The 16,152-nt window shown below is 38.5% G+C and overlaps 1 protein-coding gene across 5 annotated transcripts in view; it reads right to left on the minus strand.

Annotated features, from left to right (window-relative positions):
* The window catches only part of NNT (nicotinamide nucleotide transhydrogenase), a 97,595-nt gene that overhangs the window by 48,214 nt on the left and 33,229 nt on the right, over positions 1-16,152 (minus strand). For all 5 annotated transcript variants that reach the window (XM_066378035.1, XM_066378023.1, XM_066378006.1 and 2 more), the window contains exons 8-10: positions 3,314-3,447; positions 2,853-3,044; positions 1,801-1,954 (exon numbers count right to left, since the gene is read on the minus strand). In XM_066378035.1, coding sequence (XP_066234132.1) covers positions 1,801-1,954; positions 2,853-3,044; positions 3,314-3,447 — 480 coding nt within the window. The remainder of the gene's footprint in view (positions 1-1,800; positions 1,955-2,852; positions 3,045-3,313; positions 3,448-16,152) is intronic.

Here is a 16,152-nt window from a genome sequence, read left to right on the forward strand (position 1 = left end):
CCGGGCGCTGGGGATGGCTCTGTGGCCTCTGCCTCAGGCGCTAGAGTGACTCTGGTCGCAACATGGCGACGCCCAGGATGGGCAGAGCGTCGCCCCATGGTGGGCGTGCCGGGTGGATCCTGGTCGGGCGCATGCGGGAGTCTGTCTGACTGTCTCTCCCTGTTTCCAGCTTCAGAAAAATGCAAAAAAATTAAAAAAAAAAAAAGAATACCTTTCCTGAAGCCAGACTGCCTGCATCAAATCCTGACTCTACTTCTTGCTAGCTGTGTGACCCCAGACAAATTACTTAACCTCTCTGTGCTACTGTACCCTTACCTGTAAAATCAGTAAACCTCTTTGTCCTCATCTGGAAAAAGACAGAAATCACACATCTGAAGATTTTCTTATAAACTATTTAATAATCGAATGTCTTTTCTATAATACATGTAGTAATGTCAACTTGTGCTATTTCTATAGTCTATATAACACAGGAAAAAGATAAGAAAGGCAGAGAAAAAAGGGGGGGGAAAGAAAATCAAATTCCTTGAAGCATGCTATTCAAATAGATTCCTAACACATATACAATAAAAAATACTTGTTTTTATTACAAAGGAGGAAGTTCAAGGTAAAGAAAAACAAATATAAGACCATCTTTTTATTCACTGGAATAGGCCATTGGCCTAGCTGTTAAAATGCAATAACCTCTGACTTAACAAACATAAGAAAAACCTAGGAAAACAAATCATCATATATGCCTTGCTGCACTTCCTCCTGAATCTTGAAGAGAAATCACAATTCACAATCCTACTGGTAATACTCTCTATGGACATTACAATAATCTGGGTTCTTTTTTTTTAACAAGTAAGTGCAAGTAGGGACACTGCCCTATTTATTCACAATAATCACAACTAGAGAGTTTTTGGTCATTTTGCTGAGACTTGCTCTTTATTCAAGGAGAGTTACATCCTTAGCTTTGAAACATCTGGACTCACATGGGAATGAGGGGAAATGCTGAGGCTACAAGAACTCCCTGTGCCTGGTGCTGGTCGGTAATTCTTTATCATTTGTGTTTGTTTTCTATTTGTTTTGGCTCTAAGCAGATCTAAACATTTTTAATTCATTCTATTAGAAAGGAACCAATATAATATCAAATATATATATTTAGACTCAGGAATTCATAGCCAGAGAATATTTACCCTATTTTACAATAATTCTTCAGTGTTTTTACAAAGATAAATTTAAAAGTGAAGAATTAATGTTCAATTGTAAAGAAAAAAAATAAGCATTTAAAATTGGCATTTTTCTTTTTTTTTTACTAGGTGAATGAGTTAGACCATTGGTCAAACGTTCAAAAGCCATATTGTATTGTAGTGCCTTCTTTTTAGCGTAAACCTCTGGTTCCCTAATCTTGCCCAGCTGTGCAGATAATCACAACTGATGCTTTAAAAAACACCAAACAAACAAATAACCATATTTATATGCACTTAACATTGCTACTCAATATATATGATGTAGATAAAAATATTAACAATTCTATTTTAAATGTTTTTATAGAAGAAAAAGGATTAACAGCCCGTGTACCCTCTCACACACGTTCATTCCAGTATTTTGCACATAGTGCCCATTCTCTCCCGTCAACACGGTCTCCAATCCCGTAGGATGGGACAAATAACAGACATATGAAAAACTGCTCCTAACAGGACCAGTTCCTAGCAGAACCCAAAGACGCACAAAGGGATTTCATTTACTAACTTTGACAACTGACACATTACTTTCTCAATTTAAATATCAGGGCCGCATCCTGATGAACAGGACCCTCACCTGCTGTGTAAGCGGAAGCCGTTGTCATCGTCTTCTTAAAGGGCGTGACAGTCGCTGCTTTCTCAGCTTCCAGCTCAGCCACTGTCTTGGGTTTCACTGGGGCCCCTTCGGGAATATTTTTCGGTGTGGGAGCAGGGAAAATCACTTGGCCATCCTAACAGAAATTAGAAAAATAGCATTTTTGAAGTCAGTCCAGGCCCTGGCCAGTTGGCTCAGTGGTAGAGCATCAGCCTGGTGTGTGAAAGTTTCAGGTTTGATTCCTGGCCAGGGCACACAGGAGAAGCACCCATCTGCTTCTCCACCTTTCCCCCTCTCCTTTCTCTCTCTCTTTTCCCCTCACCCACCCAAAGCTCCATTGGAGCAGAATTGGCCCAGGCGCTGAGAACGGCTCCACGGCCTCCGCCTCAAGCACTAGAATGGCTCCAGTTGCAACGGAGCAACAGCCCAGATGGACAGAGCATCGCCCCCTAGTGGGCATGCCGGGTGGATCATGGTCAGGAGCATGCAGGTAGGTGTCTGTCTCTCTGCCTCCCCACTTCTCACTTCAGAATAAAAATAAAATAAAGTCAGTCCAGGGTTCCAAAAATATACTGTATAATATTGGGACTTTTAAAAAGAATTTTAAATAAATTCATATAATTTATAAATTATCACTTTATATACACATAATGCATGGGCATATAAAAATATGTGTTAAACATATATGCATACATATATATTTTGTATGTACATAGAACATATGAAAGAAATAGATCAAACCATTCAAAGCAGATAGGTTTGAGAAACATCTCATTTTTACTTCATTCAATTCTGGTTTTTGCTTATTTCTATTTTTCAAAAGCAAGGTATACCTTAGGTGAGTCATGCATGTATATAAGTCTTTACAATATTTAAATCATCCTGCATCTTTAAACAATTTTTATTGGCATAAATCCAACATACTAATACTCTATTAGAATAGATCTCAATTTCAAACTAAGACTCTTCCATGAAGAGAAACCCTAAAGCAAATTAATAATGAAACTCAGGAAGGAACAGTCCTCTTTACTTACCTTCATCACTACAGTGCCTCTGATGACATGACCCATTGTACCAAAGTCAAAGTCATCTTTCACTTCAAAATAAAAATTATCCTTGTCTGGGCTGATGGCCTTCAGGAGTTTGGTAATGTTGTTGGAGTAGAGCGTGCTGGCCTGCGTGGCCATGCGGCTGGGAAGATCCGTGTAGCCGATGTGAGTCACTCCCTAAAGAAACAAAAATACAGCCAGCAAGCTCCATTATCACATGCTCCCATTCTTTCTAGTAACAATTCTGTCATAGTCAAAACTAAGTTTTGAAATTCTATACCTTTGTAAGTATAATATATATAAAAACATATATTTCAAAAGAAACTTTTAAAAATGTGCCTATTTTTTAACAATCTCAGGCTTCTGTTTCTCTACATATTTAAAGGAATAGACAGTCTCACACAGATCACTAAAGATGTGGGAATTGAAGAAGCCTTTAGCGATACCTTATGAACATACAGTTCTCCTGGCTTTGTGGTTTCAAAGTTTCCACCAGCCTCGGCAGCTAAATCCACAACAACGGAACCTTCCTTCATGGACTCAATCATTTCTCTCGTAAATAAAACCGGAGCTTTTTTACCTAATAAAATCAAAGAAAACAGAACAAATAATAATTTTTTTTAACTACAGTCTAAGTATTACTGTAGTCTCTGAACACTCAGGAATTTAACTCTTTCCAAAGACTCCGTACATCCATCCACAGGTGAGACTGGTAATTCTCCTAAGGAAGCAATAAGAGTGTGAAATGCACAGGCAGTGTGCTGGGTGGAGCCACTGGCTCCACGTGGGAATCTCAGTGCTGCTCCTCCCAAATGGTTTACATCCACTACCACTCATGAAGAATAAACATTTTGCATGTTTTTTTAAAGATGCATAATAATCAGCTATTAAGGAAACTAGACACACCCAAATTGGACGATTCGTGAAATTCACAAATGTCAAGGAAACATTCAATAGTAATTTATGAATGACAAAATAGATATTCCTAATCATCTCAACAACCATCACCAGATTTTCCTATGTTATATTAATCAACCTTAATTTAACACTGGATAACATTGAGGAGAGTCAAGAAAGTGCCATGGCCAATAGACATATGAAAAGATGTTCAATGTCGCTAGTCATCAATGCAAATGAAAACCACAATGAGATATCATCTCATGCCTGTCAGAACGGCTATCATGAATAAATCAACAAACAAAAGTGTTGACAAGAATGTGGAGAAAAGGGAACCCTCGTGAACTGTTGGTGGGAATGCAGACTACTGCAGCCACTGTCAAAAGCACTATGGAGTTACTTCAAAAAATTAAAAATGCAACTGCCCTATGACCTAGCAATTCCACCTCTGGGCATATATCCAAAGAAATCCAAAACACTAATTCAAAAGAATGTTATGCACCCCTATATTCATTGCAGCGTTATTTTCAATAGCTAAGATATGGAAACAACTCAGGTGCCCATCAATAGACGAGTGGATAAAAAATGGTGATGCATGCATACAATGGAATATTACTCAGCCATAAAAAGAACATAATCTTATCATTTGCCATAGCCTGGACAAACCTAGAGGGTATTATATTCAGTGAAATCAGTCAAAGAAAGACAAATACCATATGATTTTACTTATATGGGGAATCTAAAGAACAAAATAAATGAACAAACAAAATTGAAACAGACTCATAAACACAGGAAACAGACTAATGGTTTCCGGCATGGGAATGAAGTGGGGTTAGAATTGGGTTAAAGAGGTGACCCCTTTCACGGGTTGAGAAGTATAGATTAGAAGTTACAAAACAGTCACAGGGATGTAAAGGACAGCATAGGGAATACGGTCAATAATACTGTAATAACTATGTAAGGTGCCAGAAACTGGAAATATCAAGGGAAATCACTTTGTAAAGTACATGACTGTCTAACCCCTGTGCTGTATACCTGAAACTAATACAAAATAATATCAAATGTAAACTATGATTGAAAAATAAAATTTAAAAAGTGCCATGAAATGAAAACAGAAGGGTCGTACAACTCCAAAAGGCTTAGGACTCTCTCATACACTCTCATTCCTACTCCACAGCTATTCTGTGCCTCCTGGGGGTCCAGCCTATGCCTGCTGTTGGGAATGTGCTGGTAGGTAAACGAAACTCCCTGTTCCCAGGGAACAGTGTCCTCATGAGATGGTTCACATTTTAAATTCATTCGTTAACCCTTACATAGGACATAAGGCACCAAGCATAAGGATTTTTCAAGCTAACATACATTGTATGTTTGATAGGGCCCAGCTTGTCAGTACATGCTCGAGTTCAAGGTTCAAAAAACAATTAATTACTAAGCCAGAAGAAAAAATATATAAACTTGTGACATTGGTAATATGAAAGCAAAGAGTTAGTAGGCTAATTATCTTTATCTCCTCTTTTGAAAGCTTTTGACTCTGTATTTACAGAATTTTAGTAAAAACTCTGTCAATTTTATAAATGAAAACCTACCCAAATTAAAATCTGCATTACAATCTGTTTTTCAATCTACTTGATTGGGCTAAAGGTGATTCAAAAAAAAAAAAGAACATTTAATTATAGTACATATGAGGAAAAGTATCATAAAGATACAAGTAGGCCCTGGCCGGTTGGCTCAGCAGTAGAGCGTCGGCCTGGCATGCGGGGGACCCGGGTTCGATTCCCGGCCAGGGCACATAGGAGAAGTGCCCATTTGCTTCTCCACCCCCCCCTTCCTCTCTGTCTCTCTCTTCCCCTCCCGCAGCCAAGGCTCCATTGGAGCAAAGATGGCCCAGGCTCTGGGGATGGCTCCTTGGCCTCTGCCCCAGGCTCTAGAGTGGCTCTGGTCGCGGCAGAGTGACGCCCCGGAGGGGCAGAGCATCGCCCCCTGGTGGGCAGAGCATTGCCCCTGGTGGGCGTGCCGGGTGGATCCCGGTCGGGCGCATACGGGAATCTGTCTGACTGTCTCTCCCCGTTTCCAGCTTCAGAAAAATACAAAAAAAAAAAAAAAAGAAAAGATACAAGTAGATGATTATGTAGCATGTCACTCTTTCTCAATGCAAACTTGACGCTTCCAAGATCAAGTCCAAATCCTAAGCCTCCTATTATGAAGGCCCTTGTTCCCGGGCTCAAGTGCTCCTTTGAACAGTCCTTCTCATTACTGCCCCACTGAGCCTTCCACTCCAGCCCCACAGAGCTGGCTGCCACATGGTTTATTAGATGGTCACTGGTTCTGCCTACTGAGTCTTCCATGAAAGCAAGAATAAGGAGGTATTACCCCCAGGACATACCTTGACGTCCTGGGAGTCCAATCACTTCTCAAAATTCTCTGGAAGTATTCCTTTCCTCTACCCTACCCCTGCACTCCAACAACGGCATCTTCAACATTTAACTAACCTTTACTCAAGTGTGGGATTTGGGGGTGCGAACTACATGCATCTGAGGAGTCTTCCCAAGTTAAAGGTCATGCTGGTCCGCTCTGCAGTGATTTAAAACCACAGGTCAGATGGCTGCAGTCCCAGGAAGCAGCAAATGTAAAGTGCTATCCTGCACAACCAAGGTACTTAGAATCATCACCTCCCTGTTCTCAGGGGCAGAGCCTCTAGTTTGTTCCAGCTCCTCCTCCTACCTCACTGGAACCCAGTGGTCCTAGGCTGACATGGCTTACACAACTTATTGATCTATATCCAATTGGGATCTGGGTTCACTCCTCCCTTTGTTTTCTAACTGTACCAACTCTATAATTATCAACCTCACAAATTTGATTTGGCATCTAATGTCTCCTGCTCTCGAAATTCTGAGTTCGTTCCTTTCTTCTGAGACATCTAGAGCTAAGAATCCATCCCTGGACTATAATGCTACCCGCTTTAAGAGACATCAAGGGCCAAAACCATCTGGGCTCCCTAGAAAATATCTGATGTGCCACCTATTAACTTCTTTGATGTGACTCATTCAACCTTCACAAAACAATTATTTAGTTGCTGACAACCTTTAAATACATACACACACACACACACACACACACACGCACTTGCAGAACACTCTGAAATTCAACCACTTTTGAAAAGATAGCATATTCTTTCACATAGACTAATTAATTAATGTCTAGTCAAATAACAAGAAAAATTTACTTGTCATTGAGAAATATTTAAGACATAGAATTATTTTAAAAGCACACAACAAAATAATATGTGTAAGATGTCAATTAGTAAAAATGAAACATGTACTACACACAACTGTTTCACATATATCTATACTTATACATACCTAAAATGTTACTTATACTATGTAGTTTCTATTAAATTCCATATAGTATAATGTTTAACAATATCAGGATATCTTTGAATGGTGAGAATAAGAATATTTTCTTTTTTTCTTTGTAGTTTTCCTTATCTCCCAAATTTCCTACAAAAGCTTGTTTTAATTTTATAATTTAAAAAATTAAATAAGGGCCAAAGGGAATACAATGACGAAAGCAAGAGAGCAGCTGCCTTCAAGCACTCACATGTGGGTTACTTTTTTGAAAATTCTGAAAAGTACCGAGATAAAAATTGAAAACAGAAGGGAAAAAAATAGGGCCAAAAAAGAAGCAGGGTAGTACATAAAATTTCCAAATGAGCAACTCCTCAAAAGAACAGGTCAAGAGACAGAAAAAGACTGAGAAGACAAGTTCAAAAAACTGTCTGGCCCTGATGGTCTAATGTGGCAAAAATAAAAATGTATGATAAATATATGATAATGTATGAAAATAGAAGGAACAAAAGGAATAAGATAATTAGGTGTTGGGGAAAATCTACCCATCCTAATGTCATACTTCAAACTAACTGCACTCTTTAGATCAAAATTAATTATAAGAGAAGAGAATCAACCCATAAAGAAAAAGGAAAGGGAAAAAAAAAAAACCTTGGGTGACTATCTCTCAAGTCTCTGGATTAAAAAGTACTTCCTAAACTTAAAGAGATGAAGAAATTACAAAGAAGAATATCAGTAGATTTAAATATATTTAAAAAAAGATCCTCAGAAAACATATATAGGACAAAAATTAATAAAAAGCTCACAGACATTTAAATAAAACAAAACACTAAGATCCTAACAGATAAATGAACAACTTGGCAAATGGTCATTTCAAAGAGAAATGGCAACAACCAAATGAAGGGAAACAAAAGCCCACGTGCTGTGAGCATCAAAGGAACATTAGTTCAAAAAGTGAGATACTTTGTTTTGCTTCCCTAACAGAAAGAGTCAAAATAATCATAAAAATGTTGAAATGAAACCATTAGCTGGACAGTCTGTTGGGGAGATGATGAACTACACAATCTTTCAGGGAAGTGTGGCCTATTGAGCATGTACCAACCGGCCAAAAGTGTTGGTATCCATCCATCAGTAATTCTACTTCAATGATCGAATTAATCCTGAGGAAATTAATAAAAATCTAGACACAGGGATAAAAAAGGAAAAAAGTTAGAGCATTATTTTTAATGGACAAAAACAAAAAATAAACAGAAAACCCAATGTTGAAGAAACGGTTAAATAAAATCCAGTACATTCAAACAAAAGAATTCTACAAAACCATTAAAAGGTATTCATTTACAAAGAGTTCTTAATGATTCATAATATTATATTAAGTGGAAATTTTTATAATATAATATTAAATGGGGAAAGTAAGAAAGATACTGTATTTTGATCTGACATGATAAAAATGCATGGAACAAAGGCTGAGGGGAACTGGTAAAATGTTAATAGTATTTTTCACTACGTAGAGGAATCATGGGTGACCTATTGTCCACTCTGTGTTTTACTGGGTTTACAAAGAAAGTCACATACTATTTGTATAACATAAAGTATTCCTGCATAATCATAACCAGTCTGTGTTAAGTTGAAGACATGGATTAAAGTATTGTATTAGAAGAATCAAACTAACATAAAAATGTCATTGGACCAGTCTACTTACCATTTGAAAAGGCTTCACTCAGTCACCTGCCCTTCCTGCTACAGCACATAAAGCTACAGTTATGACAGCTTTTCAGAGACAATGTCACAACACTTACAAAGGGAGACACAGACAGAACTGGGGATGGTTAACAAACAAGAAGATGAGTACAGATTTCTTTACAATGCAGAACATAGAAAATATACTCAATAATTAATGCAAATCCTTCAAATAAAAAGAGATGTCCCATGCACCCCTGAGAAAGCTTAATGTAGACCCTAGACACAAAAATATCAAGTGAGCATGTCAGATGTTTAAGACATGACTGGAGAAGAAATCAGAAGAGTTCATTTGACAGAGGACAATCTGACTTTGGGTGATGGGTATGCAACATAATTGAATGACAAGATAACCTGGACATGTTATCTTTGAATATATGTATCCTGATTTATTGATGTCGTCCCATTAAAAAAATAAAATTATAAAAAAAAAAAGAAGAGTTCATTTAAAAATACATCCAATGGAGTACTACTCAGCCATAAGAAATGATGACACAGTGCCATTTACAACAACATGGATGGACCTTGGGAACATGATACTGAGTGAAATAAGTAAATGAAAAAAAGCTAAGAACTATATGATTTTATAAATAGGTGGGATATAAAACTGAGATTCATGGACACAGATAAACGTGAAGTGGTTACCAGGAGGAGGGGATTGTGGGGGAGGGGTGGGGACGGAAAGTAAAGAGGGAAAAATATATGGTGACGGAAAATGATTTGACTTTGGGTGATGGGTATACAATATAATCAACAGTTCAAATTAATCAACAGTTCAAATGCTACAGAAATGTTCACCTGAAACCTATATACTCTTATTGATAAATGTCACCCTATTAAATTTAATTCTCTAAATAAAATTTTAAAAATAAAAAATAATAATAAAATTAAAAGGCAGATAACAGGGTTATTTATTTATTTTTTTTACAGAGACAAAGAGAGAGTCAAAGACAGGGACAGACAGGAACAGAGAGAGATGAGAAGCATCAATCATCAGTTTTTCGTTGCAACACCTTAGTTGTTCATTGATTGCTTTCTCATATGTGCCTTGACCATGGGCCCCCAGCAGACCAAGTAACCCCTTGCTCAAGCCAGTGACCTTGGGTCCAAGCTGGTGAGCTTTGCTCAAACCAGATGAGCCTGCGCTCAAGCTGGCGACCTCGGGATCTTGAACCTGGGTCCTTCGCATCCCAGTCCGACGCTCTATCCACTGCTCCACTGCCTGGTCAGGCAAGAGGGTTATTTTTAGAGGCACAATTGGGCTTTCCCTTTTGACCACTCATTTGTATTAATGTAATCATTGATCTACAAAAGATGAGATACACAAAAAGACCAAGGTTGTTACATTTCCTCAAACCTCCCTCCCTAAAAAAAAAAAAAAAAAAAAGCGCTATGGTAGAAAAAGTGAGAAAAGAAATATTAACTATATTTCCTGGCACAATATTTCCTGGCACAATACAGACCATGGATGAAAAATTGGGTATGATGTCAATTTCAATGAAATAGTTCTTGGCTCTTCCCAGTTCATAGACATAAAGTTCCCTAGTAAGATTACTAAAGTCCCCCCCCCCCCCCCAGTTGGGAGTTGATTTCCATACTTTTGCCAAGACAATGGTGGGGCAGCATGCACTCGCAATCATCATTCAAATATTCATCCATTCATCGACTCAGTGAATAATTATTCAGTGCCTACCAAGCACAGACTTGATAGGGAAGGGAAATTTTACTTATAGCTCTGAAGTCTAATATTTTAGGCCCTAACAGAGGCTGCATTTGAAGGCTAGTGAATAGTTTTGTTATTAGAATAGCTGAGGTATTAAAAGCACTCATCTAAAAATTTTAACTATAGAGTTTCCCATTTGGTTTGGCCATTATTTGGGGAAAGCAGGGGTACCACAGATTAGTGTAAGGTATCTTGGAATCCCTGCGTTCCCCAAGAATTGACTGTAGACTGAAAAAATGCCTCCCTTGTGTGCACTGTTGGCATTATAGCTGTGAGTCAAACAAATTCATTCTTATATGTGATTCAATTCTTAGTATCATACTCATGTATTGGTTCATTCATTGAATACTAAGATGAAGTTTTAAAGGTACTAAAGTTAGAAACTTCTAGAAAAAAATACTCATTTCTAAAAAGAGCTTTAAGAATTTATTGCTATATAGCAAAAGATGTACCACTGGCCTCTTTACAAACACTAAATTCAAAATGAGTGAATTAACTTTAAGTAATTACCAACTATTTATGATTTACCAGAAAGTTTTACAATATATTACACTACTCTAAATCAATGAGGCCTAACATGATCATCTGAAATCATTAAGTTCTCAGATTCTGTCTCACTAGGAAAAGAAGCCCTCACAGACAACTTTTATGACATCAAAGAAAGAAATTCAGAGAAAGCCATTTAAAAAATTAAGAAGAATAAGGCACCAAGATGAAATGTGTTTACCACAAAATTTTACAATGATTCCAAAGAGCATTTAGCATTATTTATGGGAATTACTCAATGGCATGTAATCAGATGGGGAAATTTCTAACTTCCAGGCCTGTAAGGCATCAAATTAGACCAGCTTGAGAAAAACTTCCTGCTTTAAGAACATGGTATACATAACGATATAGTAGCAAAGAGATTAATGATATAACTTATATATTTATTCAATCCAAAATACTTTCTCAGGACCAAGTTCTAGGAAGACGAGGATAACCTTTAATGTAACGCAATATTAAAGGCGTTGACTAAATGCAAAATAGACCTTCTGAACTCCAGTCATTGCACAAAGAAATGTCATTACAAGAATACCATTTCTCACTGATCTTTGTGGGTGTTTACCCAGCTTCCGTGGCCTCCTCTTGTCACTACTCTGATTTTCATTCTCTGCCCAGTCTATGAGTTTCCGGAGAAATGACCTCAGAAACTACGCCAGGGCTTGGCCTGCCTGGCCTGAGGGTGAGTACATCACCCTATCAGCGACCAGTTCAGAATTCCGGGAGGGAGCTGAGGGGCATCTCATTGCCACGCCTGCATAGGCGGGTTCAGGAATGGGACATTGCCCAATAAGGCCAATAAGAATGAGGGACAAGGGACATTTGCTAAGGGCTTCTGAGAAAGAAGTTTTCTTGCTTGTCAAGAGGGAGCCATCAGACCTGGCCTGCCTCATCCTCCGGATGTTGTGTTCCACCAGCTGGAGGCCTGACACCACTGTTGCCTTCTGCCGCTGAGGGTGCCACCAACCCACCGAGGACAGAGGAGCTAAGAGAATGCAGAGCAGCGCAGCCAGGGTCCCCTGGCCACACACCTGCCCAAGGTTCTAACTGGACTTTTCTAAATAACTCAAGAAACCTTCCTGTTTAAGGAGAATTGTGCTGGAATTCCTGCTGCCAGCATCCTCACTGACACACGCTAAGGGCTCTTAGAATTTCAAGATCACAGATGGGGATAAAGTATTGGGTCTTCAGCTACATAAATGTTAGACATGAGGTCAAAAGAGTTTTTATACACATATGTACACATGAGAAAACAAGATGACTGACTCTGTAATTGATAAGATGTGGAAGGAAACCACCGAACATTTGTCTGATGGACCCATTATCTAGTGAGTCAGGCATGGCCAGCTCTGTGCTTAGAGGCGTGTAGAAGTGCAGCCTCTCCATCTTGGTCAAAAATCACTCTGGAGACTCAGAGCTGTGTTTGTGAATATATGAGATCCTGAGCCAAGCTAAAAAAGTTCTCTGCTAAAAGTTAAGCAGAGGACTTTCTCTTTTTTTAATGAGAAGCTAACAAATAAAAAATCAAATGATCTTTATTATAAAAACGCATTTGTACTGAAATGTTGCCTAAGAACAGGTGGTTAGACCTCTGAAGACTCACAGATTTATCTGGTGGGCAAACTGTGACTCAAAGCAGATCATTTGATATGTGAGTTCTATCCTCGGAGCCAGAGGAAAACTGGTTCTGCATAATGAATTAGTTGTATAAGGAACCACAGAAAAAGTGAGGCCAGCAAAAATTTGGCTTTTACAAACGAAATGCCTTGAGATATTTCTAAATGTAATGCTTACGAAATATGATTGGTAAACAGCAGTTTTATTTTAACAGACTGGTGAAATCCCTAATAGTCTATTTAGAGAAGAAACCTAAACATAAGCTTTTACCTAATAATGAAAGAACATGTTTGTAAAATAGCTTTAAGGCAGGGGTCGGGAACCTATGGCTCGCAAGCCAGATGTGGCTCTTTTGATGGCTGCATCTGGCTCGCAGACAAATCTTTAATAAAAAAAAAAATAACATTATAAATATAAAACATTCTCATGTATTACAATCCATTCATTTCCTACCGCTCATGTTCATGGTTGCGGGTGGCTGGAGCCAATCACAGCTGTCTTCCAGGACACCACCAAATTTTTATTGGATAATGCATAATGTACACGGGTCGTTGTGAGGTCAGGAAGTAAATTTCCCTCCTTTTAATCAAGTAGTCAGCTAGCTAATTGCAAAAACCCTTTTGACGAAGAAGATGGCTGAAAGAAAAAAGGATAAGGAGTATCGTACTTTTCAGCAGGAATGGACAGAGGAATTCGACTTTGTGGAGAGAGCAGGTTCTGCAGTGTGTCTAATATGCAATGATAAGATTGCAACAATGAAATGGTCAAATATAAAGCGGCACTTTGACACACGCCATACTATATTTGCATCGAAATATCCAGCGGGGGACAGCAGGAAGAAAGCATGTCAGGAGCTACTGTGCAGAATGCTAGCTAGTCATCAGCAACTCCGTGTTTGGACCCAACAAGATGACTGGAATTCAGCTAGCTTTGCTGGTGCTTTAGCAATTGTGAGAAACAGAAAGCCATTCACAGATGGGGAGTATGCAAAAACATTCATGCTTGATGTTCCCAATGAACTTTTTGATGACTTTTTGGATAAAGACAAGATAATCAAATGAATAAAAGACATGCCTCTGTTGGCAAGAACTGTTCACGATCGTACCATCATGATGGCAAATCAAATTGAGGCAACACAAGTGTAGGACATAAATGCATCACCATTCTTTTCTCACTTTAGATGAGTCAACATATGTAAGCCATTTATCCCAGTTCAGAGTGATTGCAAGGTATGCTGTTGGTGACACACCACGTGAGGAAAGTCTTGCTGTTTTGCCTATAAAAGAGACAACAAGAGAGGAAGATTTATTCAAGTCTTTCACTGAGTTCGCTAAAGAAAAAAATCTACCGATGGATTAACTTATTTCGGTGTGTACTGATGGTGCTCCATGCATGGTGGGGAAAAACAGAGGATTCGTAGTGCTTCTTCATGAATGTGAAAAGAGAGACCCATTCTAAGTTTTCACTGCATCCTACATCAAAAAGCGCTTTGTGTTCAGATGTGTGGTGAGCAGCTTGGTGAGGTGATGTCGCTGGTCATTCGGGTGGTCAACTTTATTGTTGCCTGAGCTTTAAATAATCGCCAGTTTAAAACACTGCTGGATGAAGTTGGGAATAATTATCCTGGTCTGCTTCTGCACAGCAATGTGCGTTGGTTGTCAAGAGGGAAGGTGCTCAGCCGTTTCGTGGCTTGTCTGAGTGAAATCCAGACTTTTCTTGAAATGAAAAACGTCAAGCATCCTGAGTTAGCTAACACTGAGTGGCTCCTGAAGTTCTATCTCATAGACATGACTGAACATCTGAACCAGCTCAATGTGAAAATGCAAGGCATTGGAAATACAGTCTTATCCCTTCAACAAGCAGTGTTTGCATTTGAAAACGAGCTGGAACTCTTCATCGCTGACACTGAAGCAGGTCGTTTACTACACTTTGAAAAACTGGGAGAGTTTAAAGATGCATGCACAGCAAGTGACCCTGCTCAACATCTTGATCTCCAGCAGCTAGCAGGCTTCACATCTAATCTCCTGCAGTCATTCAAAGCGCGCTTTGGAGAATTTCGTGAGCACACTCATCTTTTTAAGTTTATCACCCATCCACACAAGTGTGCAGTGGACAGTGCCGACCTGAGTTAAATCCCGGTGTCTCCGTCAGAGATTTTTGAGCTATAAGCTGCTGACCTGAAGGCCTCAAGACATGTGGGTGAATAAATTCAAGTCACTGAATGAAGATTTGGAAAGACTTGCACGATAGCAAGCAGAGTTGGTGAGCAAACACAAGTGGGGAGAAATGAAAAAACTTCAACCAGTGGACCAGCTGATTGTCAAAACTTGTAACACACTTCCCATCACATACCACACACTGCAGCGTGTGAGTATTGCTGTACTGACAATGTTTGGCTCTATGTATGCATGTGAGCAGTCTTTTTCACATCTAAAGAACGTTAAGACCAACCTACAATCACGTTTAACGGATGGAAGTCTCAACGCCCACATGAAGCTTAACCTTACCACAGATCAACCAGACTACAAAGCCATCAGCAAAACCATGCAGCACCAGAAGTCACATTAATGGTAAGAAGTACTTTATTCATCATTGGTTAGCAACAGCATAACAACGTTATTAAAAAGAACTCAGAGACTTATTGTACTTTAAAAGTGTTGGTCTTACATAAAATGCACACATTTACTTGTATTTAGTGTTAAACATATTGTATGGCTCTCACAGAATTACATTTTAAAATATGTGGCGTTCATGGCTCTCTCAGCCAAAAAGGTTCTCGACCCCTGCTTTAAGGGCAATCTTAATAATTTACCTCTCGTAGCTGCAAAATTCTGTACAGATAAAATACAAAATTAGTCAAAATGTTACGATGACTTTATAAGCTATAAAAATTCTCACAAAACAATCCACTACACTTAAATTGTGGCATAAATAAGAAAATGCATAATATTCTCATATTAATTATAACATTTTTTGTGTTCCCTCCAATACATGTTAGATTAAGAACAATTCATTAGCTATCAATATCCCTAAAAGATTAATCAATGAATATTTATTACACATTCTGATTTTACTAGTTAATACAAAATAATTTAAAGGTTATCATTAAACACAGAAGTAATACTGTTTCTCATGTCACTCAACTTGGTTCAGAATGAGGTTAATTCACAAAAGAGACTTAATGAAATGGTTATCTTGATAAATTCAGGTAAAAAGCAAGTCTGTTTCTCCACAAGGAAAACCATGCCAGACTGCCACGTAATGGGGGCTGGTTTTGTAACTGCATGAGTGTGTCCATAACCCAACAAGCTCAGAGGCCATCTTCAACAATCTGCATAGCCCTTAATAATACCTGGACTTCATACCGCAAAAGTCAATAAAGTGCTTTAGTTCTAAGTACCATTTGCAAGACCAAATGTTACCA

The sequence above is a fragment of the Saccopteryx leptura genome, chromosome 1 (assembly GCF_036850995.1).
Source record: "Saccopteryx leptura isolate mSacLep1 chromosome 1, mSacLep1_pri_phased_curated, whole genome shotgun sequence".
NCBI classification, from domain to species: domain Eukaryota; kingdom Metazoa; phylum Chordata; class Mammalia; order Chiroptera; family Emballonuridae; genus Saccopteryx; species Saccopteryx leptura.